This window comes from Cydia strobilella, chromosome 7, assembly GCF_947568885.1.
Source record: "Cydia strobilella chromosome 7, ilCydStro3.1, whole genome shotgun sequence".
In the NCBI taxonomy this organism is placed as follows: domain Eukaryota; kingdom Metazoa; phylum Arthropoda; class Insecta; order Lepidoptera; family Tortricidae; genus Cydia; species Cydia strobilella.
This window is the reverse complement of record NC_086047.1, coordinates 12,511,749-12,538,888: the sequence shown is the minus strand read 5'-3', so window position 1 is coordinate 12,538,888 and position 27,140 is coordinate 12,511,749. Positions and strand designations below refer to the sequence as shown.

At 36.2% G+C, this 27,140-nt stretch overlaps 1 protein-coding gene across 2 annotated transcripts in view; it reads left to right on the top strand.

The window, feature by feature from the left end:
- Positions 1-26,769, top strand: part of LOC134743218 (netrin receptor UNC5C-like) — a 64,894-nt gene extending 38,125 nt beyond the window's left edge. The window contains exons 5-13 of one of the 2 annotated variants that reach the window (XM_063676604.1): positions 1,679-1,757; positions 7,183-7,356; positions 7,800-7,850; positions 11,697-11,849; positions 19,818-19,955; positions 23,000-23,147; positions 23,521-23,642; positions 23,982-24,215; positions 24,633-26,769. In XM_063676604.1, coding sequence (XP_063532674.1) covers positions 1,679-1,757; positions 7,183-7,356; positions 7,800-7,850; positions 11,697-11,849; positions 19,818-19,955; positions 23,000-23,147; positions 23,521-23,642; positions 23,982-24,215; positions 24,633-25,801 — 2,268 coding nt within the window. In that variant the 3' untranslated portion in view covers positions 25,802-26,769. The remainder of the gene's footprint in view (positions 1-1,678; positions 1,758-7,182; positions 7,357-7,799; positions 7,851-11,696; positions 11,850-19,817; positions 19,956-22,999; positions 23,148-23,520; positions 23,643-23,981; positions 24,216-24,632) is intronic. The other variant, XM_063676605.1, reaches the window with a different exon arrangement.
- The last annotated feature ends 371 nt before the right edge of the window (positions 26,770-27,140 follow it).

The following is a 27,140-nucleotide window of genomic DNA, read 5'->3' as shown; positions in this document are numbered from 1 at the left end:
CTAATTAGTTGGACTCACTTTGAAATAAACATGAAATAAACAAACGAATAAACACAGTGTAAACAAATAAAGTGCGAGTTGGTGACGATTGTTAACGCTAAGTCGGAGTTGGTTAATGTTGCCCCGGTTGGGATTGATGGCAGAGTCCATTGCAAGTGAAGAGGATTGTCAGTTGCAATACATACTTGACGATGATAAATTTTACAAGTTGTTCATGAATAATTGCTGATATTTTTTTGAAGTGTTGTTATTTAAAATGTTTTTTCTTGCTAAGTAGGTGTTAAACATAAATTATTAAATGCACATTAAAGAACTTTTAATAACCTTATATTTAATCTAACGAAAGAGCTCAATGAAGTTTTCAACTCAAGTATTATTTTCATGAAATAGTCATTGTTATTTCAAAGAAATTAGACTTTAAAATAAAGACCAAATGAAGAGTGACGCTTGCAAATACGACCAATGAAGATTGACTGCCAATTACTTTGCATCAAAACGATAAACGTGTTTAATGCTCTGAATTATGTTAACTGTTGCCATAAATTCATATGACAGATTAATACCACAATTTCCACAAAGAATTATTGTCTAGAAATTACACGTGGCTAAATATAACTTACGCAATGCTCACTTACAGTTAATATTTATTATTAAATGACTACTTATATGAAAAGCAGCATGCAGTTTTCAGCAAGAACTTTATCATGTTAGAGGTTAATAATAAGTGTACAGTTAGCTGCAGAGATAACTGACCCTCCTACATAGAAACTTGTTTGCAGGGGGTTCACCGGGTCAATTGTCTCTGCAGCTAGCTGACTGTACCTAATGTTATATTTGTAGTAAAAGTTTAAGTGATAATTGTGATATTTAACTTAATAGCCTTCCAAGAATTACTTGTTTAAACACGGTCGTCGTAAATAACAGTTTTACTAGCGTATCTAAAGGGTCCAATAGCTTTGCTTTGGGATTTTACAGTTTGTGAAGGCAATTTCGCCCCTAATAGTTACAAATAAGTAAGTATAAAATAAACAAAAAGCTTGCAAATGCTAATAGCGCATCATCTCTAAACATAAATGTCGTTTCATATCCAAAATATCCGCCTAAACCCTAACCAGAACCACCCACGAACGACAGCACCGCAAATAATTCATTCCATCTCCGGTTTCCGTTGAACCGGCTTGCTAATTAGCAAACGCGTGCAGACATGGATAAATTGCAGGCGATATCCCATTGTACGTAACGTTATATGACTACGCAAAGGTGTCGGAAGTGCTCTTCTTAATTAATAAGTACACCGCTTACTTACTAAACCTCATCTGTGTATTTTGTATTGCTCTGTAATTTGAACTCTATACTAAATTCGAAAAGGTTGATTTTGCCATGATAATTCGTAAGCAAAATATAAGGTTGAGCAAATAAGTAAATAGTTAATATAATCACGCGTTGCTGGAATTAATGCTTGTCCTTTGTAATTTTAACACAGGTTTTGTCAGTTTCTGCTAAAAGGATTTTGCGCACTGAATTTCTTTTTCAACATTTGTTTCTTCTAGTTCTATGCGCATTGTTCTCTGTTTCAATTTTTCACTGAATATTAATTTTAATATGTATATATGTTAGTTTATATTTATATTCGTGTTTAATTTTAACACCTTTACTAAATTAGCTTTATTGTTAACAGGACATGGCGAACTACAGCTGCGTGGCCGAAAATATCGCAGGCAAAAGAATTTCGGAACCAGCACTTCTAACTGTCTACGGTAAAAAATTTTTTCTTCCCTTGACACTCAAACTAAGCCCATATGGAGACACTTCAGTGCCCCATTCATTAAATTCAGACGTCGAAATAGTAGCACATGTGAATGAGTGTAAGTGGCCACAAGAATAACAGTTGTTGGCAATATAATACGACGTCTTTGTTTTGATAATAGGCGTTAATATATTAATGAAGGATTTAATAGGGTTGGGAGTTTTGTTATTAAAATCGTTAGGTTTGAAGTTCATTTGGGTATATGAATACGTATACGAATATTATAGTCAATTTTCTGATAAAATGTGTGTTATGGGAAATTCTTAGTAATAGCGTTACAAACGACATCGAATCTCTAAATATATACATTTAGAGATACGACAAAACAACTCTTACTTAGGATGGTATAATGTTTACTCCTACACATTAAATTGAACCCTGCATAGGCTCAGCAAAACATAAAACAAAATTCAATTCGTATCCACCGACATATCAAAGGATTAATAACAAAATTGCCCGCTAATTTTCCAACGATTTAATACGCTTTACCTAACAAGACATCGAACACGTTCTATACCTCACATAATTCATCAGACAACCATTTCCGATGGAGTTTAACGCTCATTTCACCCTCCTTGTACGTAATAACTATCTTTACTTCAGCGAGATCAAAAGGGCATGCGCCGTACAATTATTGCACTGATGCTTGCGCTGGCGCATGGGAGAGTCATTAGGGACGCGCCCACGCCATCTCGGAAATATGGCGCCTGGCTAACTGATTGCAATCAGCACCTCTGACTTTACACGTCCGAATCCTTGTTTCATATCATTAAGACTAAAATTATTGGTCGTGTGCTATTTTGTCTGGTAATAACAGATATATCGTGCAACGTTATAATGTCCCTTCGCATCATGAAGACTAACATGCAAGTACAGAAATAAAGCTATAGTTTGTCAAAAGTCTGTCTTAATTCAAACATAGACAGAAAGAATCATACTATATTTGTCTTACACTAGTACAAGAACCTAAAAGAAAAGGATGAGTATAGTTTTGTTTGTTCTTATTTACTGACAATCTGATTACCTAGTTGATTAGTAGATTAAGAGTTTGCAAACTTTACTGAACAAAGGATATCTTCACGAATTAATATTAAGAATTTAGCTAGTTTCGCCATTACTCGACCATGATCAATAGCACTTCAGCTTCTAAATCCTATTGCGGTTTCGTCCTAGCTAGCAACCTTCGAAATCCGGTGGATTATAAACTGAACCTCAATTTCTCCTTGCAAACTTACCTATAACTTCGAAACATACATATATTTAAGGTACTAATTGGAATAGTTATTCCCGCTATTCGGGGAGCAATTACGTTTATTAGAGGGACAGAGCTCCCTTTGTTACGTCTGTACTAACGTGTGAATTGGGCAATATACGTTGTCGCATAATATACCTATTGTGTAATTGTGTATGTGTGCTTTGAGGATTGTTATTTCCCTGGATATGGAATCCGCAACTTTGTTTGTCCTAATACAATACTATTATTTGTTCCTAACACGCATCATATCCTATTGGTTTTATTAAGTCTGCTGTAGCCATTTCACTTTGTGTTTTGAATTTTATCTGGCCTGTTAAATAAAATAAAAAATATAATAAAATTCATTTATTTCAGACTTCATAATGGTCCGTACATGTTAGTACTGAATGCTATCTTAAGCTATGTTAAACCTGCACTATTAGACTATGCCAGCAATATTTGTATAATGTGTTTATCTTTAACTACGCTTTCGAGCTTTTAGATTCAGAATACAAAGACAAGTTATACTTATAGCTAAGTTAATTTCTTATGTAATTAAAATAAATAAATCCATTCTTTCAAGCTGCGGTCAGCGTTAAATACAATATGTATATATATTTGTTTAGCCATATATTTCTAAGAACAAGTTTGGGAACAAATCAAATTATTTTATTAAATATTTTGGTTTGTGATATTTCTAATTTATTTGCCCAAATTTTCATGATAACACTTACCCTTATTTGAGAATTACTAACACTATTCGCTGGGTACTAAAAATGCATTTATATGTATATGAATTCAACAATAGGTTCAACCCACTTTAAAACCAATAGAACAAAGATACTGTTCATAACCATTACCAAAAATAAACTACCTATGTACCTATATTGTTTTTTCTCGTTTAAGCCTGGAAGCAATTTCCCAAAAACCAATTTCACCGCTATTGCCTTACATATTACCTTTTATTAATAGTGGGCATGCTGAACAATACTTACTTCACACTTTTATTTAATAGTGGCCATGCGTGTTAGCGGTGTCACGCTATTGTAGGAATTATCTTCTATCTCCAAGATAGCATTCCTCTGAAGATGCTTCTTTGTGTTCAGGTGATAATATAAAAACTTTAATGACGCGAGGAAATTTCTAATTCGGTACCGTTAGTTTATTAACATGTTAAAAATTGTTATCGCATTTGTCAAAGCTTGCATCTTCAACTTTAGACGACCGGTCTGGCCTAGTGGGTAGTGACCCTGCCTGTGAAGCCGATGGTCCTGGGTTCGAATCCCGGTAAGGGCATTTATATAATTGTGTGATGAGCACAGATATTTGTTCCTGAGTTATGGGTGTTTTCTATGTATTTATGTATTTGTATATTATATATATCGTTGTCTAAGTATTCACAACACAAGCCTTCTTGAGCTTACTGTGGGACTTAGTCAATCTGTGTAAGAATGTCCTATAATATTTATTTATTTATATTCTTTTATTTGAGTATTATGACTTTATAAGTGATAGCTCAATAGAACCGACTTGGACAAATGTATGGTGTTTATGTGGACCCTACATTTAAGCAGATATATTATGAAGAGGAGTTTCTAACGAAATATGTAGTTTTGGAGTTGTACATTAAGAAGCTGCTATTCCCACTAATTTCAATTCACATGTTCAGAAGTCATAACTCAAAACAACCGCCCATAATTACTAGCCTTTTCTAACTTAATTTAAACTTGTAGACAGCAGATTAATATTAACAGTACTTTAATAAGTTAATAACGGAGCCGAATTCTCTAAGGGCAATCAATTTTTATTGGGAATCCAACGCCAGAATGATTAACCACGGGTGGTCTGAAACAATTTGAATGAAAGCTGTTTCGATAACATGCTAACCAAAGCAAATTAGGGAATTTTACTGATACGCCATTAAACTAAGTTTAGGGGAAATAAATAACCCGTGTTTTAACAGCAGGAGTTGATTACATTATAAATATTAAGTATAACTATCGCTTAATTGTTTCATGTTTACAAAAACTTACTTACCTTACTTACTCCTCTGGCGCAGCGACCCAAAGTGTCTTGGCCTCCAACACGACAGTTCGCTACTGATCCCGGTCCTGTGCAAACAAAAACTACAAAAACAACAACAAAAAACAAAAAATGTTTACAAAAAGGTTCTAATAATACTAAAGCAACACATTATATCTGATTTAGTAATAAAATCCAATTTATTATAATTTATAATCTAGCGATCTAACTCGCTATTGGTTATGGATGGAAAATCAATAGTAGTAATTTTAAAAAACAAGCTTAAATTTTCAATATTTTACGCATTTAAATTTTGAACCACATTCTTGTACCAACATTACAAAAAAGGGTTGCCGTGGAACTTGTACTTGTATTCGGGACAATTTAGGTAACATATGGCGAAGAATACCGTTAAACGAATGAGCGTAATGACGCTTCATTATATGTAGTGAGTTTAGTGATGCATTTGTCGCTTCAAGAATAATGGCGTGAAGCACTTAGTGGGAGTAACAAAGAGTGTCGCATATTAAGTGAGAGCATAAGCGAAAATATGAGAATATTATTTTGATGGATGTTTGAATCGTTATTTTTAATATGTATATGTATTTTAACCAGTAAGTTGTATCTAAAACAGTTACATACATTAATTAAATATAAGTATATTTTAACCATTTTCGCATTTCTTTTATTATTTACACTAAGACTATCAATGCATAGGCAATAGGCATACGTATTCACAACCTAAGCTATTGAACTTTTTTTTGATAGCTAAAAGCACATTAAATTTGTTTATTTTAAACTGAAATATACATCATGCTCTACACAAAAAGTGACCAAGTCCACTGGCGGTACATTTGTTTATCATTGAAGCTTTCTTATTATATATGTTATTTATTTATATTATTAAAATTACAGTACATAAAATAAAATACAACACAACAATAAAATAAAACGTTACACAAATTACTCTTACTCTAAACTATACTACAGCAACCACGACCCCCCCCCCCCCCCCGATGCAAAGGTGCCCATCACGCTCGCCGCGTTGCCACCCGCCGCGTTGCAGTTCTTATAATTACAAACAAATTAAAACTAATATCAATACCGTTATCATAAAACAGTAGCTTATACTTTACTTGTACTGAGCCGGGTAAGTTCGATCCTGACAACGTCTCCTACATTATCTTAACAAAGTTATTTTCTACACTAAAACCGGACATCTGATAAACATTTATTTTATTGACAATAACTGATTATCCAACAAAGACAAACTGAAGTGACCCTCCCAATTAGCGAACAGCCGAGGTGGTCAACATCACCTATTCTCGAAATGAGGTTCTAGGAAGGCTGTCGCGGTTAGTTAGCCTACAACGACACGCAAACTCGCGTGCCTCAACCAGCATGCAACCGATTTGCGAAAAGAGATACCCGAGAATGGCTAGTTTTTCGTATTAGAAACACTTTTGATTTTTTGAAGGGAAATCGCCCATTAAAAGATCTGGCCTCACATTGATGGAGATTAGATAGAAATAGGTTCCGACTGATTAATGGTTGTAGAGCAAAAAAAGGAGTCCATTGTGATGATATATTTCGCTGGGAATTATATTATTATCCTAATAGAAAAAATAATATAATCGCTTAGTTAATTTATTATTTAGGAAACATAACGGTTATTTGAATTAACTGGGTTACTTTTAAGAAAGGATCTGTCGAACAGATTTCATTTTATATTGAGAGACTTACTTACTACTTACTTATATACTATTTTAATGTAGGTACGCAATTTTAATATGAGCATAGCAGAACACCACATCTGTCATGCCTAGTTGCTTATCTTCCATCCATCTATCAATTAACACATCTAAGGCGAGACCCAAGTAAATTGTGATGATGGATTAAAAAACATTAGTTATAATGAATTAGTTCTGCAACGTTTCAATGCCAAAACGTTCAAACCTACCAAGTAGAAGGTCGCGATAATAATCGCGTCTCGAATAATGAGAAACCTTCGGTGAGCACAGATCGTTCTTCCCAACCCAACACATAAGACTTGGGTGTGGTAAAAAAAATGTGAACAACCTTGTTTTAATAATGAGATCTAACCAGTTTTTTTCCACAGTGAACGGTGGTTGGAGTCCCTGGGGCCCCTGGACCCAGTGCCGCTGCAACGGGCGCGCCGCCGGCGGCCAGCGCCGTACTCGCAGTTGCACGGAACCACACCCCCTGAATGGCGGCGCGCCATGCCAAGGACAAGCAGTGCAGAGGACGCCGGACTGCATATCATGTCCAAGCGGTAAATACACAACACCAAAATGTATCTCCAGCGCTTTAATTTGAAAATTAGGATTAAGTAGTAAATACTGCAACAAGTGAATGGAACTTTAACTCAAACCCTAAATAAACAAGATTTCAGTATTTTAACTTTTTTATAGTTTTACAATGGCCCAAAAATGCCCAGCTTGTACATTGGTACTTAGGTTTGTATTGACAAACCTTAAATAAGTAGTACAGTTAACTCATTAATATAGTTACTGTCAAAGTTGATTTAAATTCGGCTTAAGTGACAAGCTTCCACTATTACCGTAAACTTAATTAATGCAGGTTTACGTCAGTCTCAGGTAAGCTCAAGCTCAAGGTAAATTAAACTCCAACCACACATAGGCGACTAAAGTTATTACATCACCTGAAATGCTACATTTACTAAATTTAATGTATATCTTAATGCTGCCAATGAAGATGGATATATGGATCTACAAGCGTATGATAACTCACAACAATTATTGATCGGTAAGTACCTAAGTCGATAAACTAGAGTTCAAAAACGTGCGTGACATGACCTTGACAATTTAACTTTCCACTTTTATAGCCTCGTTTAAATTAAAACACCAGTTAAACACAGACGCATTGAACAATAAAACAAAGGGCGCGTGCCTATTTAAATAAATCCTTTCATTACGAATCATAACGACCATTTTAGTCATATCTTGGGTCTAAACTAAAAAAAAACCTTTTATTCCTACAACACATAAAGTCGAGTACTTAGTCCGGTCACATCAAAGGTTTAGTACTTCATAGCAGTTATATGAGGGCGACGAATTTTACCGCGTTTCTGACAAGTCGCATGCGGTAGTGTAGATTGACATGATGTTTTGAGGATGTTGGCAATATGGAGTCTTATGAGTCATAGTTCGCTCGTTTGATTATTCATGCTTTTATTATTTGGGATGATTAAATGTGTAACGGAAATGTCGAACACGAGTTGTAAGGATCCAATCAATTGAAAGAACCCTTTATTTGATTCGATTAATAAATAAACAACTTATCAGTATTCTTTTACTTTATTTACATTACTAGTGATCAAACTGAAATAAAGATTAATTCATAAATGAAATAGCAATGTAGTGAAACATTCGATTGCTAATCCGAATTCTTTTGTTTATAAATAAACTCAACCTTGTGTTACTAACTAATAAAATAGACCAACCGGGTAGATAATAAAATCCAATCAAGAGATGTTAAACTCCAACTCAGGATTATTGTTCAGTTAATTGGTAACACATGTCTGTTCCTCTTTGGCGGTCTTCACTGAAGCCGTTTCAGTCTAACCATTTTATTAATGCACTTCACTTCAAAGAGTTGAATAATTATGATGAGCTAGAATTTTATTAAAAAAATTTATTTACTCATATGGAAGAGAGTTGTTCTTGTTAAGGAAATATTTCAAGTTTTCCATGCAACGTTTTAGTTACTTATAAAATGGATTATATGAGGAAACTTGGAATGCGAGTATGGTTTGTATTTCCTGTGCGAGATTTTATGCTTTTTAATTAGTACAGATGTTTTATTATAAATTGAATTAAATTATGTGCATTAGACATTGAAGAAAGTAGCCAACGCAAAACTATTGTGGAGTATATGTATCTACATATTATTATCGACTCTTATTTTCTTGAAATGAAACCCAATATCAGTAGGTATTTCTGTCACCTGCAAGTAATTCGTGTCACAACCAATTGTGAGAGATATGCAAATACGGGCTTCCTAAAAGATAATATACTGGATTATATACGAGCAAATTTGTAACGTACTCTTGTATATGAGGCGGCCCAGATGCGATTTGCAGATATTAAGGTACCATTACAATTTTTCATACGTTTTTATCTTCGCACATCTGCCACATTGTTTTAAATTTCTTCTCTGAAAGCATATGAAGCGATATTACATAATTTACCCGTTTTATTTCGTGGACGTCTCCAAAATGACTTCCTACAAAATGCTTTCTTAAAATTCGTATGGACCCGTCAGTGGGACGCAATTACATACAATTTATTAACTTACTTCGAGCCATAAAAAGTTGTTAAAGTAAAAAATACGTTTTACAAAATGTGAAAGTCCTTCGCGTTGTTCCTCTAACGAACCTCGACTGATTTATGTGTGTGCGCATTAATTAATAAGAAATGTTACACACTGTTGTAGTTTAATATGCGTATGGTTCCACCCACACACGCAGGGAGTGAATAATTGGCGGGAGGAAGTCATGAGACTTAGCGGTTAGTGGTATAAATAATGCCAGGTATTTTAGGGAGCTATTTTTGAGGTTAGTGATTACTTTCGACATATACGTCCGTTCTGATATTTAGACGTTTATTATGTCGTGTAGTTTTAAGTTTAATAAAGTCATGGAAAACGTAAAAGATGTAAAAGTTTTTATTAAGTAATGAAATAGTTTCATCAGTCAAAACGAGAACAATCCAACAGTATTTAGAAACACGTACATTTTGTCCCAAGATCTAAGCAAATAACGCTTTATGTAGAAGTATAAATAAAGAAATAGCTACATCCTGTGATTCACATACTGTGAACGATATCTTAATTTTTAACAAAATTTTAAGTTAAAAAATAAATAGAGAATAAACAACCGGCCAAGTGCGAGTCGGACTCGCGCACGAAGGATTCCGTACCATTACGCAAAAAACGGCAAAAAATCACGTTTGTTGTATGGGAGCCCCACTTCAATATTGTTTATTCTGTTTTTAGTATTTGTTGTTATAGCGGTAACAGAAATACATCATCTGTGAAAATTCCGACTGTCTCGCTATCACGGTTCATGAGATACAGCCTGGTGGCAGACAGACAGACAGACAGCGCGGAGTCTTAGTAATAGGGTCTCGTTTTTACCCTTTGGGTACGGAACCCTAAAAATTCACGTTTGTTGTATGGGAGCCCCACTTAAATATTCATTTTATTCTGTTTTTAGTATTTGTTGTTATAGCGGCAACAGAAATATGTACATCATCTGTGAAAATTTCAAGTGTCTAGCTATCACGATTGATGAGATGCAGCCTGGTGACAGACAGACGGACAGAGGAGTCTTAGTAATAGGGTCCAGTTTTTACCCTTTGGGTACGGAACCCTAAAAATGACACATGCTGTTAAGAATTACAACTTTTACGATTTCGGATGCTAGGACGTTACGAAACTATTCCACAACCCTAAAAAAGACATGAAAGTTTTAAGACAAATACCTATTTGAGTACAAGTACCTACCAACACAGTCATACCTAACCTCATGCTTTATACATAACATGTAATTGATATTATACAAATATTTGTGGTCGTCGTCTATATCAAACTGAATACTTGTTTCAGTCGTGGTTTGGTAAATTCAGCCTCCTGACGCCACCCACGAGAACCGATTAGCGCTAATCCCTAAAATGTTTAGACCAAACACTAACCCAGTATAAGCACCAGCGCTATTATTTCTTTTGAAAAAAAAACAAGTGATTTATGCCCGACTCGTATGTAAGGGCAGTTACGGCGGGCTGATGTATTTTAATTTCAATTTATAGAGTCGATTGGCCGTGGGTATACGCTCTGAATTATTAGATATCCTATTAATAACGGCAAACGATGCGGTAATTGCTGCAGTACTGGCGATTCAATACTGAATCTTATTTCTATTGTTGTAAGAATGAAATTAGAAATGAAATTGAACCGTGTGTAAAGCTTATTACTGTTTTGCGATGAAATCTACAATATTTGCCTTAAAATGTGTTCTTCTGTTCGGACGATAAAACGTAGGCGAATGTTTATGGTTAAATAGGCTTGTGACAATCGGTGAGAAGTCGATTTTATAAAAGATAATTGATTCGAAGGTTACCGGCTCTTAGCGTGACAATCAGTGAAATAGAAGCAAGGAACTGTTAACTAAGCAAATAGCTAAAATACCCGTGCCGCCCCCTCACCATAGCTCACCTGGGTAACCTCATCCTAAGAATTGACATACCCAAGCAACAGTTTTTTACGAGAGCAACTGTTATCTGGACTTCCAGCCAAGGGTGCGTAGTCAACATGCCAATCGTTTACGCTCCGTAGTAAACGAAACGCAACTGTCACTATCGCACTAATACAGAAGAGTGATAGAGAGACAAATCGTTTCGTTATCGTAGCGCAAGCGATTGTCACCTTGGCTAGGCACCCAGAGGAGAAATAAGGCCTTAATTATTGGTACCTATTAGTCCGGTTTCCTCACGATGTTTCCTCTTCCTTCACCGGTAAATATAAAATAGGTAGCGTATTTGTAGAAAACAAGTCACCAATATCGTAAATCGCTAAGTTTCATATTTTCCACAGCGGGTCGCTGGGGCCCGTGGTCGGAGTGGTCTGTGTGCGGCACGGACTGCCAGCAGACGCGCCGCCGAGCGTGCGTCGGGGACACGCCTTGTTTGAACAGCGCGCACGTGCAGCACGCCGACTGCGTGGGAGACTACTGCGGAGTGCATGAGAGTAAGTATTAGTAGTAGAAGTTTATATGATTGAATCCAACTCTCAACGGTATTGCACTGATATCCAAATCAGTTCACGATATGTCAAATCATACGAGTGTCCAAAACACACTAAATATGGGCCCCTGGATGGAGTACTGTATCTCGTTTGTTGGAGTAAGTAGGTAAGAATTTATGCAGGCTCTGTGTGTGGTGCGCACTGTCCGAATAGCTGCCGCCGCGCATGCGTCGGGGACATTCCTAGTTCAAGCGCGCAAGCGCAGACGTTTGGGACTACTGGTAAAGAGTAGTGCGATGTTAAAGAGTAGTGCGGTAATATAAGAACAGTTCAGTCACTACATACCTACTCATCGCAGTAGTTGGCGTAACACGAGCAGCAGACCGACTGTCGAATTATTCATTGAACCTTTTTTTTCCAGCTATCAATCTTGTTTTAAGCGAGTCCAAATGAGTATGAAGTTAAAAGAGTAGGTTATATAAGATAAAAGAGTAGGTATATAAGATGAAAGAGTAGATAGTTTGTGTGAATATAATTTTGCGAAAAAACGAAAGTGGAACAATCATGCAAGGTACACCTTAAGATACGATATACACACATTACACACACTGTTACACCGTAATAAAATAGTAAAATACACTGTTCGTAAAATAATAAATAATGTAAACATTCAACACACCTGTCATATTAAAAGGAAGAAAGCCATAAGAAAAGTAATTTAAATCATAACGATAAAGGATGACATCTTAAAAGGGCGAAATAATAAAAAAGTATACAGTAATTTATTATCTCGAAGAAAATAAATATAAATCAACCACAAAATCATATAAAAATACCAACACCTAAATAATTAAAAAGCTGGACATTTTTATGTCGCAGATATATAAACAAAACATTTATAAATAATGGCGGAGTCAACTGCCAAAATATTTTATCATCGCGTTAAGACAAAAAATAGGCAAAGTGCGAGTCGGACTCACACACGAAGGGTTCCGTACCATTAACTATAAAAACGGTCACCCATCCAAGTACTGACCCCGCCCGACGTTGCTTAACTTCGGTCAAAAATCACGTTTGTTGTATGGGAGCCCCACTTAAATCTCTATTTTATTCTGTTTTTAGTATTTGTTGTTATAGCGGCAACCGAAATACATCATCTGTGAAAATTTCAGCTGACTAGCTATCACAGATCACGAGATACAGCCTGGTGACAGACGGACAGACGGACAGACAGACGGACAGCGGAGTCTTAGTAATAGGGTCCCGTTTTTACCCTTTGGGTACGGAACCCTAAAAATGACACATGCTGTTAAGAATTACAACTTTTACGATTTCGGATGCTAGGACGTTACGAAACTATTCCACAAGGGGCATCTTAATTAAGCCATTTCTATGAAATGCACCACAGTTCCAACAACCAGATGCCATGCAACTAAAAATATACTTCCTTTTCCGCGCGAGATCATAACTATGAAATGTTACACGGACTGCTCGCTTTATAACAGGCTATCGGTTCTACCTGTAACCTACCAGAGTAAGATGACCTGCCCACCCTTCTTCCTATTCAAACGATCTTATATTCTTAGCCTCAGGTATAAAGAGAAAAACGGATCAGAGTAAATTGGCCGCGTTAAAAGATTCGAGAGATACTAAAATCGGGTAGCCATGACCATCTGGGTCGTATCATATCGACTAAATATAGACGAGGGACTAAAATTTTATGGTGGTCTTACGGAATGTTGACTTACAATTTCGAGTCTTAAAGGTTGTTCTATAGCGTAATGGCTTAGTTATTGCTTTCCAAATTTTCAGTAAGCGCTTTGGTGATTATTCTGGAATGTTTGTTTGCTTTACCGTGCCATTCGTATAAACTATTTTGTAAAATGAATGTTTTATATATACAAATATTTTTTTCTATACATACATTGCTTGCCCTATAATCGGTGTATTGCTGAATATTGTGATATCCTAAAGCCCAATAGGTAATGTTATTTTTATTAACAGTTAATATGTCCAAAACGCAAGTAAATAAGCAAAACCAAAACATTCATAAAATTAAGCAGAAAAATTATGACTTTGTTTTGTTGTCTGTCAACTAATAATCGAGGAAAAGATTAAAACACATTTAAAGGCATTACCATAATTGCGAAAGCTGCAGTTCCCCCAGCAATCGCGATCCAATACCCAAATGGAAAATGATCAATCCTTATTTTGTTTATAATAGCAATAAATCATTTTCGTGGTCCCCGTTGACTCGATTTCAATTTCCTATGTCTGTTTATCGAGCATTTGATAAATAGCCCCAGGCAGCTTTGCCAGTTGTTTGGTTTGCTCAACAATTTCTTTCTCGTACCACGTTCGGTTTCACGCTAAATAAATCTGCAATCTCTGACATATTTGCTTATAAATTGGCTTTGGTTATCTCTTGTTTTAGATTGATTATTGTTTATTGAGATCATCGCTCAGGGAATTGCGTCGAGGGCTGATGTTTCGTAAAATTTTACGCGGGTGTGTGCTTGAGATTGGTGATGATTACCATTAGCCCAGTAAAGATACCAGGTAGAGTAATAAATTAAACTATAACAGCCTGATTTTTTAATACTTATATTATTCTAATATGATACTAACAGATAATATATGCAGGAATACTAACATTAATTAAATGTTTGTATACAAACATTCTACCCTGAAGAAAGTAAATAGGAAAAAAATAAGTTTTTATTTTATTTCAATGTTTTTTTTGTTGCCTAAAATCAGTAAGGAACAATATCGAAGATTTTTTTTTACATGTAAAACTAATAAATTATCCAGAAACGTACGGCGCAAGTCGCAAGTGATATATGTCTTAATTTGATAGAAACAAATAGAAATAAGTAAGTATATTTTGTTTAGATGCTTATTAAATGACCTAGAAAATATGTTTTCATAAAAGTTCTACATTAAAACATTTGTAATAGGTGCATACATAGGTACTTGTACCGGAAAACGTATAGGTAACGATATTTTTTAGATGCTTGTTCGTATATAATATCAGAATCGTGATATATTCGTTAAATTAAAATCATCAGCTACATATTATAAACTATTTTCAATTCGCCATACTTCCGGTCCGTAAAATGACTGGAGTACATTGAAGTCGGGTATGTTAACCATGGTTAATTAATAAAATAATGTCAAGGTTACTTTCTGATCATGACTGCAGCAGCATTGCTGATGCAGCGTTGCAGGGGCATGAAGCTGGCGATATCTATCTGCTTGATATAATAGAAGTACATAAGTGCCAGATTAGACGTTCTAATCACTCACGATAACAAAAGGCAAGTATAATAGCAACTTTGTAATTTCCTTGATAATCTATAACTCTTATATCTTGATAATTCTTGACATGGGTATTTCGTTGCACGAGCAACGCTGTAGCAGTACCGCTGCTACTGTTGAAATTCGAATGTAACCGTTAACTGAACTTTTGACTGCACTTTTATGATGGCTTGAAAGAACTCATAAAAGTCTACCGCTAACAGTATGCGGGTTAAAACTACTTAAGTAAACATTCCATTAATAGCAGTAACGTAATTTCCCGATCACAAAACGGAGCACGTACTACTTATCGGCCTGAAAATTCCTCAAACCATCAAACCCAAAACCATTACTTAGAACTGATTCAAGCCTCGCAGAGAATGTGGACCATCAGTAAATTACCCACATGAAAGGTGAGACTTGAATGCGGGGAACGCGAGGACCATTCATTCGTACCGACGCCGCTACTTCATTAGCCTAATTGCTGGTGTATAAAGGGGAAATGGTTGAATTTTATGGCAGCTTTTCATCTTTTGTTGCCTAAACATTGGAGTGTTAATTCAGCGCTAAGGCGAAGCGAATTACGTTGGGGAAGTGTTGAAGTGTCTGAAGGAAATAGGGTTAGTTTTTGTTTCTACCTCTTTGAGTACAGAATGCTTGCATTGAACGGAGTCTAGATGGATCATTGGCATGAAGTCTGAATTTTATACTTATAATTGTTATGTATTAGACTAGGTAATAACTAATAAGTTATTACAATTCTGACTTAATATTAACATTGTCAAAAGCAATTTAATTATAACCCAAACATTTAAAAACCTAAATCAGGCTGTTTTTCAGTTTTATGACAGTTTGAAAACCCGCGAATATGTCTTTGTCATTAAATGTAACTTTTTCGCCGTTCAATGTTACATACGTAATTTTTTTTCCTCCACTCCAAACTATAGTCCGAAATCTCCCAACTATGATCTACAGCCAACTCAAGTATTTTGATGAATGAGATCAAACCTAAACGAACATACTACTTACTTTAAGGATGACTCACGTTAGACCTAGCCGTGACCGGGCCGGAGCTTCCGGCGCTTACTAACTTTTCTATGACATGACAGGTGATCACGTGATGCTTTCCATAGAAAACGAAGCGCCGGAAGCTCCGGCCCGGTCACGGCCCGGTCACGGCCCGGTCTAATGTGAGTCATCCTTTACTTAATAATTATTAAAAATAATACTTAATTACGTATTCAACTTTTACATATTGGACAATACGAGTAGCTGGGTGGTATTACGATATACCAAAGAAACGTTACCTGCAATACCTATGTTTGACGTATCTAAACGCCTTTAAAAATTAACATTCGTCCCGAACAAAACGATAATAAATTTGAACAATGAACATAAGTTATTGCTAATTTAGATCCATTGCTGATACGGAGATAATTGACGTACATGGCTCGGCCGGCCGTATCTAGGGCACAATTAGTTAAGCTTCGGTTACATTCATAACTTGGTGTAATAGAAGAAAGATTAATTGAACTGAATTTATGAAAGCTTTTGAAATAAGAAACAGTTCTGGGTTTTATAACATTAATATTTCTTGAATGTATAAAGGAATAAACGCACACCTCACACATAGTTAATTTATAATTTAGTCAAATGCATAGTACTCTTATTATTTATGTTACAAAACAACAACAAAAAATTAAAATAATTTGAAATTATTTTTAGCAACGATTTGTAGGTAGGTACAACCGCCACGCGCCGCGCACGCATAATTTGATATCAATCAATCTGAACCATAAACAACTCCCAAGTCCCATACGGTTTAATGCCAGCCAAAGTTTGAAACGTGATAAATCATTTGCTACTTCATTGCGGACGTCAGTCCCTAAATCGCGTAAAACGTTGCAGAATTAATATATGATTCGTTCAAACGCTTATCGGATTAACGTCGAAATTTGTACGCAGTGTAAACATTTGTCAGTGCCAGCCGTACATTCGGAACTGCAGTGAGATTGCAGATACAAAATCCAATCGAAATTTACAAACCCTTGTCGCTTTACCCATAACGCGGCAGGAGGCCTTGCAGAATTAAATACATTGACGAAAACAAGTACGCAAACGCAGCTCTAAAGGCTTAGGTACTAAAGGTGATAGCGGCGTGGTGCGTTCGAAGGGGCGTCGGGGTGCAAGTCGAGCTCGCCCGCTGCGTTCTCTCGACGAGATCACAACAAATCATTCACGGGGCCCACCTCCGGTAATGATAGCTACATACTCACATATTGGTTTTGGTATGATCGATACAAGAATCTGACTTTCGTCGCGAGTATTCATGTGGAAAAATAATGAACTAACATGACGTGTTGATGTAATGACATGATGTTTTGGTTTGAGGCTGCTGACGTGACGAGTCAAAAATAAAAGCATGAGAAAAGGGAACATTGAACCCTCTTGGGATCACTAAAATCTTTGATGGATATTTTGACATTCGACATTGAAATCCTCTTCCAAATAAGATTTTGCTACACCCTCCGATAGGCCTATAGGCTGCCATGGCTGCTCAAAATTATAGGTGCCTACTTTACCATCCTATAAAGTTACCTTCCTACTTTCCATTAATTTGTAGCATAGGTAATATAATAATTTTAAATGTTTTGTTTTGGACTAATTATGTGTCCTCATTTAAATTAAAAAGCGAAAAAACTGCCGTAATATAATTGGCTATTTCAATCCTATCGCCCTTCCATATCAAAATAATCAACTTATCACCTTTTTAACATCAAATAGCATTTTAAAATTGTTCAAATTATAACGAACTGCAAACGCCCTACACAGCCAGGTGCAAAAAGTTCCCCTTTGCAACTTCGCTTAGTTTGTTCTTTATGTAACCAGTCAAGTGGTACCTTTCAAAGGCTTTGAATTACAGTCTGTTGGAACTTGTCTGCACGGAGTTGAATAGTTGCGCAGTTTTGATATGTTTCTGTTCAAGAATGCAGACAAACGAATGTACATACTGTTTAGACGCCGCTTTCCTTTTTAAAACACATCAACAATGGTGTAGTACGCCTATAATTTTCACAATATAGCTTTTTTCAATCAGAACCACTTCGCTGTGAAAATAATGACACATATTAAACATAGGTAATTTATACAATATGTTTCAAGAAACTATGCATAACTAGTAAGTACCATAAAAATAACAAGCCAAGCTAAAACTGAAAATGCAAAAGTTCAATACTCTCAACAAGTGCATACGACCAATATTTCCAAAGGTAAAGAACTAAGCGATGCTCATAAAATTAGCAAGTGCCTATAAAAAGCAACTATGTGAAACACACCGTCGCCTCGTTTTTAATTACTGTGGCAACATTCGAGATCGTTATCGAGTTATCGAGCGATGGCTTTATTCTGACTTCCTTGTATTTATAGTCCATGCAATTAGCATCCCTTTTGCCTTGACCGTAGAATATAAAATTTGAAGTAGCAAGGGCCAGTGATATAAGACCTTATAAAATGAGCAACTAGTATCGCGGCAATCCAGCAATGTTGGAGATAATTCTTTAGGGTAAAAGTTTAAAACTCATTTTTATCGGGAATCTTCAAAAAGAATTTAGTTGGCCTTATTTTTAAGAGCGTAAATTGCTTCTATCGTTCTTTCTTTTAAAAAACGCTTATTAAAATAAAACAGTAATTATAATTTGGCTTGTTAATAACTCTTTGACGCTTCTATTAACTGTCACTGTCTCCCACGTGTCCAAAAAACACTTCATAAAAAGCATCCCTTCATTCTAAAAGACTGGTCCCTTCACGGCAGCAATTTACACAAAAAATACTCGTTAAAACGAACTGCCGCGAGCCCAATCGTAAACTTGGAGTTGCGATGACATAAATAATATTAAGGCATGCTACCAGAAACTTGTACGGTTCCATTCCGAGTCCGACGCTTGAAACAAATTTACATCTACAAACACGAAAATTATATTTCCTTCCACATCGTCAAATTTTATATTGACACTAAAACTTTACTAAGCATTTCTATATTTGTCAAACTAGAATCAAGCAGGTGATTATTGTGGTTCATTTTATAGTTTTCAAGAAACCTTTATATCCCTTTTTTAAATCATCAACATCATGGTTCAGCATCACTTAATAAAAGTTTGCGAGTCAGAAAATGGGAGCTAAAAACTTACTTTGTAATTTATTACGCTTTGTTTGGATGTTGAAAGCGTCTTCAAATGGCCGAATGAAACGTCGGTGGTTGTGAAATGAGCTGTAAATCAAAACGCTGGAATAGGATAAAGGCTAATGTTTTGAGTGAGTCGTAGCAACAATAATATTGAGTTGTTTACATCATTAACAGAGTGCTGCCGCGCTATTTAGTGAATGTTTACGTAGAAACATGTTTTCGGATCTTTATTATTTGAATATACACCTACTTATTTGACTGTCAATTCGTGTATACAGCACAAAATAGTTCTTTTATGAAAACACCAAACTTTCTCGACTATCATTAAAAGTGTTGGTGTTTTATTAACAGGTTTTCAAAACCAGGAACGTTAAGAAATAGTGTTTTTAAAATCTGCATGTAAAAAGAACCAAGCCGCTAACACGTCCATTCCAGACATTTTTGGCAGCCGTCCTTTTATTTCCCCTGCTAATCTTCCGTTTTGTCCCCAGTTGCAGCGCACAGCGACGTGCCGCTGTACATCGGCATTGCAGTGGCAGTGGTCGTGTTCCTGGCCGGCGCGGCTGTGGTCTACAAACTGCTGCAGAAGAAAACGAGAGACCACTCACTGTATACTATGACTAGGACAGGTGAGGATTTATATTATTGTTCTTGTTTTAATTATACCTGGCTATAACTCTGTCACTGTTGAAATGTGGTCCAGTTTAAAACAAAGGTGTTATTCATTTGTATGGAAATTTTAGGCTAATATCGTAATGTTTTGCATTGTTCGCTTATTTGTACACCATTCAAATTATTGCCACTTACTGCAGTGTTTTATGTTATGAGTAGGTAAATATTTTAATGTGAATATCTTTACCTCTTCTACCCTCTTCTACCAACTTATACCCTTAAGTCCACATTTGGTTAGGCGTTAGTGGCGACAAGCCCATGTGAACCTATGTTTTTTCATCCAATTTCAATACTTCATTACGAGTATCATGTTTTGGAAATTTGGAATTAGCTCAAGTAAACGAAAACAAGTTAAGTAAGAATATCATTATTGACAAGAGCCTACTTCATAATGAATCAATTTACAAATAAGTCTGTACTGTACGTATTGTGTTTACTTTTTGGACTTTAATGCAGTGTTCTATTTTTAAAACATCTATACATATAATAAAGCGGAAGAGGGTCGAAAGTCTGTACATGGAAGATATTCGAAAAAAAATTGGCTGGGGATACTTAGAATCGATAACAGAACACGTTCCAACAGTTTTTAGAATTTTTGTCTGTTTGTCTGTTTATCTGTTTATCTGTTTGTCTGTTTATTTGACCGCGCATCAAATGAAAACGGCTGAACGGATTTCGATGCAAACTTTACTAATCTGTCAAAAAAATCCACGGCCAGGTTATAGGCTATAAAAAATTGAGAAGTTTCACCCCTAAGGGGGTTAAAAAGGGGATGAAAGTTTGTATGGGGTTCAAGATTTATTTTAAGGTAGCAATTTGAAACTTCGTAAAAAGATATACTATTGAAATACAAGAAAACTTATTTCAGCGTTTTTGAAAATTCATCCCCTAAGGAGGTGAAAAAGAGGTTGAAAGTTTGTATGGAGATCAAATTTTTTTTCGAGTGCGTTACTTGAAACTTTGTATATGGGCATATTATTATTATAAAGGAAAAGTGATTTCAGCGTTTTCAAGAATTCGTCCCCTAACGGGGTTAAAAGGGGGTTGAAAGTTTGAATCCATTACAAATGCTTTGAAACTCCTTAGAAAGGCATAATAGACGATTACAAAAAAAGTAACTTCGACGTTTTTGGAAATTTAACCCCTCAGGGGGTTGAAAAGGGGATGAAAGTTTGTCTTGGGGTGCAAATTTTATTTAAAGCTAGAAACTTGAAACTTTGCAAAAAGGTATTATATTAAAAAGCAAGGAAATTACTTTCAGCGTTTTTAAAAATTCATCCCCCAACGTGGTGAAAAAGGGGTTAGAAACTTTATCTTGATAACTACTTATATCATTTAAGCTACTAGGCCAAGTTAGGTATCGTTTTTGTATAAATCGGGTATGCCGAATTCATTTATGACATCAAAATGATACCATTCCGGAAAACACAAAAATATGAAAAAAAAAATTTTTTTCATAATGATAGAGGAAAATGGATGGAGACTGCGTTTGTATGGAGAAGCGGCCGTGCCCTTTCCTCTTAATAATGGCCACGAAGGTGGGTACTTTAAAAAAAAAAAAAACATTTTTCTATGTCGTTTGCGGGGAACCCAAGTATTCCGAAATACGTTTTTTCGAATTTTTTTAACCACGATTTTCAAAATCCCGATTTTTTGAAGTCCGAAATATCAAAATTACGATTTTTAAAAACACGATGGAATTAAATCACGATTGTGCTATTTCCGAAAACTCAAAATCCGATTGTCACTTGACCGAAAGCTTAAAGTTCCGATTTTACACTTTTCCGAAAATATTTTTTTCCGAATTCCTAAATTCCGAAAAGTCATTGTCCGATCGGAAATTAAAAAATTCGGTATTCACAAATTCGGTCTTTTGGAAGGTCGGAAAAATGAAATTCGTGATATTCAAATAAAGACTCACGTTTTACTTTAGTAATTCGGTATTCAGAAATTCCGTTTTTTGTAAAGTCGGAAAAATGAAATCCGTGATATTCAAATGAAGACTCACGTTTTAGTAATTATTACGGGTGCCTGACGTGCCGCATCATGTTAAATTCGGCATAAAATATTATTGCCACAAAAATTCGGCATAAATAAAATAGGCAGAACTGCGAACCTGCGAACCTGAATTGTTGCTAGCAGTGGGTTAGGTTAGGTTACAACTGCAACGCCAAGAAAACGAACTGTTGCCAGAAGTGGGTTAGGTTAGGTTAGAACTGCGGCCACCAAGAAAACGAACTGTTGCCACAAAAGTGGGTTAGGTTAGGTTAGAACTGCGACCCCCAAGAAAACGAACTGTTGCCAGAAAAGTGGATTAGGTTAGGGTAGAACTGCGACCCTCAAGAAAACGAACTTTAACAATATATTCGGAATATCGTTATTCGGTAATTTAAAACTTGGGATATTTAAAATAGGAATCACGTCAATTCGGAATAAGGGCAAGTCAGAATTCGTGATTTTGAAAATCGTAAATATTAAATTCGGCGTTTGTCACTGTCGGAATTGTTATAATCGGAATTAAGGGCAAAAAAATATTGATTTTGGAGTTTAGTTTTATTTAGTGGTACCTAATTGTAAAATATTTTATCCGGACTACAGTCCTCTAGCGTCTAGCGTATCCATCTGTCAAATTTACTTCAAGTTCCGCCTCCAGGGGAGAAGGAGATAAATTAGGGGTGCATTAGCCGCTTACTGACACAGACCGAATTCCACGCAGGCGAAGCCGCGGGCACAGCTAGTCATAAATAAAAGCGAACGCGTTTATGCACTCATGAATAGCATTTATTATTATTAGTATCGGATTCTAAAGCAAAAAAACGTGAGCAGAATATTGAATGCCTATAAATATTTACCTCAGGCGGTGATGGCATTAAAATGTTTATTGCACTAAGTCACATTGGAATTTTAAGTCAAAAATTAGGTATCAACAAAATCCTTTGAATACATTATCGTTTGTGAAAAACATCCTTACCATTAATAGAATGATTTATTCACCGAACAGATTTCCAACCGGAAATGTACCCAACAGTAGAGAAACAATCCCTGTCCCTGGCCCCCGACCTGATGCAGCACCGGCCACCTAGATACGAGCACCCCCAGGCCGACACGAGGGCCGAACACCATTACGATGTCCCACATCTAACTAACAGGTAAAATTAGAAACTTGGCACAGTTTTTATTTTGCTCCTATCTATGTTCAATTTAGTCTGACGAACTTTCTTAACAAAGTTAAAATAATGTTTTAGAGCTGGGAAAACGAATTCAACTTGATATTTGGTTTTATTAATCTTATATAATTTAAAATCAATACCTACATTGAAAAATTCACTAAGTTACAGCGAGCTTCAAAATTGCATAGACACTTTATAAATGGAATTAAGTAATCATGAAGTGGTCATACTTATTTATGCAGCTCGGTGTATCCTACAAAATGGAGATACTGAAGCATATACAGGACAGGAACTAGAATAAATTATACAAAAAAACTGTTACACAACTCGTAACTACATGTAACTTCTACAGCTACGCTTCTCCAGTCGATCACCAGATAACTCCGTGCGTGTCCTCCAAGGGTCAGAGCGAAGACTACGATAGCAAACCGTACAGCGAATCAGAGCATTCCGTTTCCAGTTGTTTCACTAGTTGTAAGTATCCTGAACCAAATAGTGCACTTATATCAATGAATTTAAAACAAAAAAAAATGGCAGTAAAAAATCTTTGAATTGCCAGAAAATTATCGTTGAACTGTACTGTAGGTATCTAAGATACCAAATAGTTCATTCTTAACATTCGCCTCGAAAAGATATTCTGCATGAGAGAAAAGTAATGTGCTTCCCTTATAATATACCCTGAATTCCTGCCTTGCAAAACTGCACATTCCAGTACTACAAAATTTAAAGAGCTGTATTTTCATCATAACAGCATCGCCTTAAACTAAAAAGCAGTCTCTAAAATTCCTGTCTTATATTTAAATTTCTTTCTAGCGGGGTCTATGTATGATGCAGCGAACGAATCAGTGACATTACAACTAGCGGAACTCGTGTCAAACTCGCCTACCTCACAATCGTTGTCCGTGTCGAGTTCTGGATCGAGATTGGCCCTGCCAGCTGCCGGAGTAGCGCTATCGGTTCCTGAGAATGCCCTTAGTAGGGGCCGGAGGGAGCAAATGTATGTGGCTGTCGTGAGGGACGATAGATACAGGCCGAGACTCGGTAAAGGTGAGTACGAATATTGCATTTATTTTAGCGAAACTATCTGAAAAATTGTATGAAAAAGTGAATATAGTTTAACGTTACTGCGTGGTTATTTGTGACGTTACTTAAAATGTTCAATCCCAATAGCGTACTTTTAGTTATTAGGCAAGTTAGATATTTGTTAAATGATTTTTGATAGTTGCTATAAACTTGCCTTTCGCATTTTGATTTCACATCTTGTAGTAAAAAAACAATTGGTATTTTATAAATAACTTCAGTGCCTCAAGCATAATTTAAACAACACTCTTATACTGAAGACAACACATTAAAGTTCACCATCTCGTTCTGAAACCCAATATTAGAACAGGAGGCGTAGAAAATACTGTAATTATTGTTAGTGTCTATCCTATTCGTAGTCTCACAGTTAATTCTGCCCCGCAGGTATCACGCAACTGAGTCCAGTAGTTAAGTGCGGACCTCCGCGGCTGCAATTAAACAAGCCGGTCGTCCTTCAGATTCCGCACTGCGCTAGCCTCAAGCACGGCTTCTGGAACCTCGCCCTCTATGCCATAGACCACAACAACAAGGCAGACAACGCCCAACCCCAATGGAAGAAAGTCGTCGGTCTCGGACAGGAGACCATAAACACCCCAGTGTTCACGCAACTTGACAACGAAAAGATATATTTAGTGACAGACATGCTGTCAACTTTCGTGTTAGTAGGAGAAAGTTTTAATGGCAAGGCAGTCAAAGCTTTACAGTTAGCTGCTTATGCTCCCGCAGCGCCTAATGAAAGTTGTTCGGAGTATAGTATAAGATTGTACGTATTTGAGGACACTCCTTGTGCACCATACTATTGTCAGGAGCAAGAGAAGAAGATAGGAGGTGTACTTCTTGAAAGAACTAAGACACTTCTATTCCAAGACGGCGGCTCCAACCTTTGTTTAAATTTAGAACACGTTAGTCCTGGCTGGAAAGCCAAACCAGGTATAGGCTATCAAGAAATACCATTCAACCATGTCTGGAGCTCTAATTACAACGCCCTACACTGCAGTTTTGTACTAGAAAGGACTCACGATTGCGACTCTATAGACTTTAGCATTTCTGCATGTCAAAGAACCAACCCATCTTATAAACAAACATTCCGAATATCTCTTGAAGACATGAGAAGTCGGTCGCCGCGCGGTCGTTCGCCCCGCGCTGAATCGCAGCGCAGTTTCAACATAACTGAAAATCTTTTAGAGGCTCGTATGTGTAGGAGCGAGGACGGTGATGCTAAAAGAAACGTCACAGTTAGCGAGGCGGGAGTTAACGAATGCTCTAGCGAAGGCCCGTTCAAATTGAGCGCGAGGGTTAAGCGACAACTATGTGCTATACTAGACCCACCAAACGCTCGTGGCAACGACTGGCGGGCCTTAGCCGCAAGGCTCGGGGTAGATCGTTATACGACGTGGTTCGCGACGAAGAGTTCTCCAACGGAGACAATTTTGGAGCTATGGGAATGTCGAGAGCGGGGTCCCGGAGCGACAGCCGCCCTTGCCGCCGCCTTACGACAGATGGAACGACACGACGCCGCCGATTTGCTTCAAGGGAGACCCTCCTGGTTATGAATTCAATTAAAGGACAGTCGATAGCTTGGTGTAAACTTGAGTGACAAAGACATTTAGGGAACTTATTACAGAGGCAGTGCTGGTTATAAATGGTGTTTTTTGTAGTTTCTGTGCTAAAGCTCGTTTAGAAGTATAGTAAGGACGTATACTGCGTTGTACATTAGAATGAACAAGAGGATTTATATGGATGACATGTTGGTAATTTACTGAGTAGTTTAAATGTTATGTTAGTGGAAATAGTCTTGGCCTTGGCCTAAGTTTGTAAATCGTGGTAGTATATTTTGTATAGACCATTATTACGCTGTAAGATAAGCGAGGAAAATAAATTATATTAATATAGTAGCAATAATAGTGCCTACGAAATCTTTTAAAGAAACACTGCCAACCTCAGATTGGCATTTGTTATTTTTTACTCTTAAGTGTTTGGTGTTTATTGTATTGGAAAATTATTTATGGCCAAGTTTGTTTACTTTGCTTTTTGTTTAAGACGCTTGAGTATTCAAAATGTGCCAAATCTCAGATGCCACAGCACTTTGGCAATTTTAAACTTAACGCAACTTATCAGAGCTTACTGTTGTTGAATAAAAATAGCTTAGCGTCCTATTAAATACTACAAAGACTTAAGCAGAATGCATTTACTACTTAAAATTGTATCTCACTGTATTATATACTTATCGAATCTTAAGGCTGATGAAGTCATTCGTCACTGTAAAATGAACTTAAGAGCTATAGCTTTCGGTCTACTTTATAATGGAAAATCTTAGATCATCCCTTTCTGTATATAAGTAATAGATTGTACATACTTCATGTATCGCGATCATACGGTAGTGAAATAACCATGGTTTTGTAAATTGGATACATGCCACAAGTAGACTATATTATTATATTTTTGTTAAAGTGATGACTATTAAAATAAATGGATCTGTGATACTTAAAGTAATATGAAATAAATTATGTTTAACTGTGCACTTTATTCGTTTTATTTTACAATGGCATTCCTTTCATTCCTAGTCAGTATATGGATATCTATCTAATATGGTTGGATTTCAATATGGTAAGATTGGTAAGTAATTATAATTAATACTAAACTTACCTATTTAATAATGGAACCAAACCAACCTCTAGATTCCAAAAATTGGGTTGCCCCAAGGATAACTTCAAGATCTACTCGGCCAAAATTTTTCTTTCTATTTTTGTTTTGCTATCTCGGGGTTAGTTTTATTGTAAATGTAGTTTGTATGACGTTTTAAACACAGTGTTCGTTCAGTGTATCCAAAAGGTTATTCCATAGATAAATACAAGATAGTTATATCAATAACATTTTAAACCGATGTCGAAA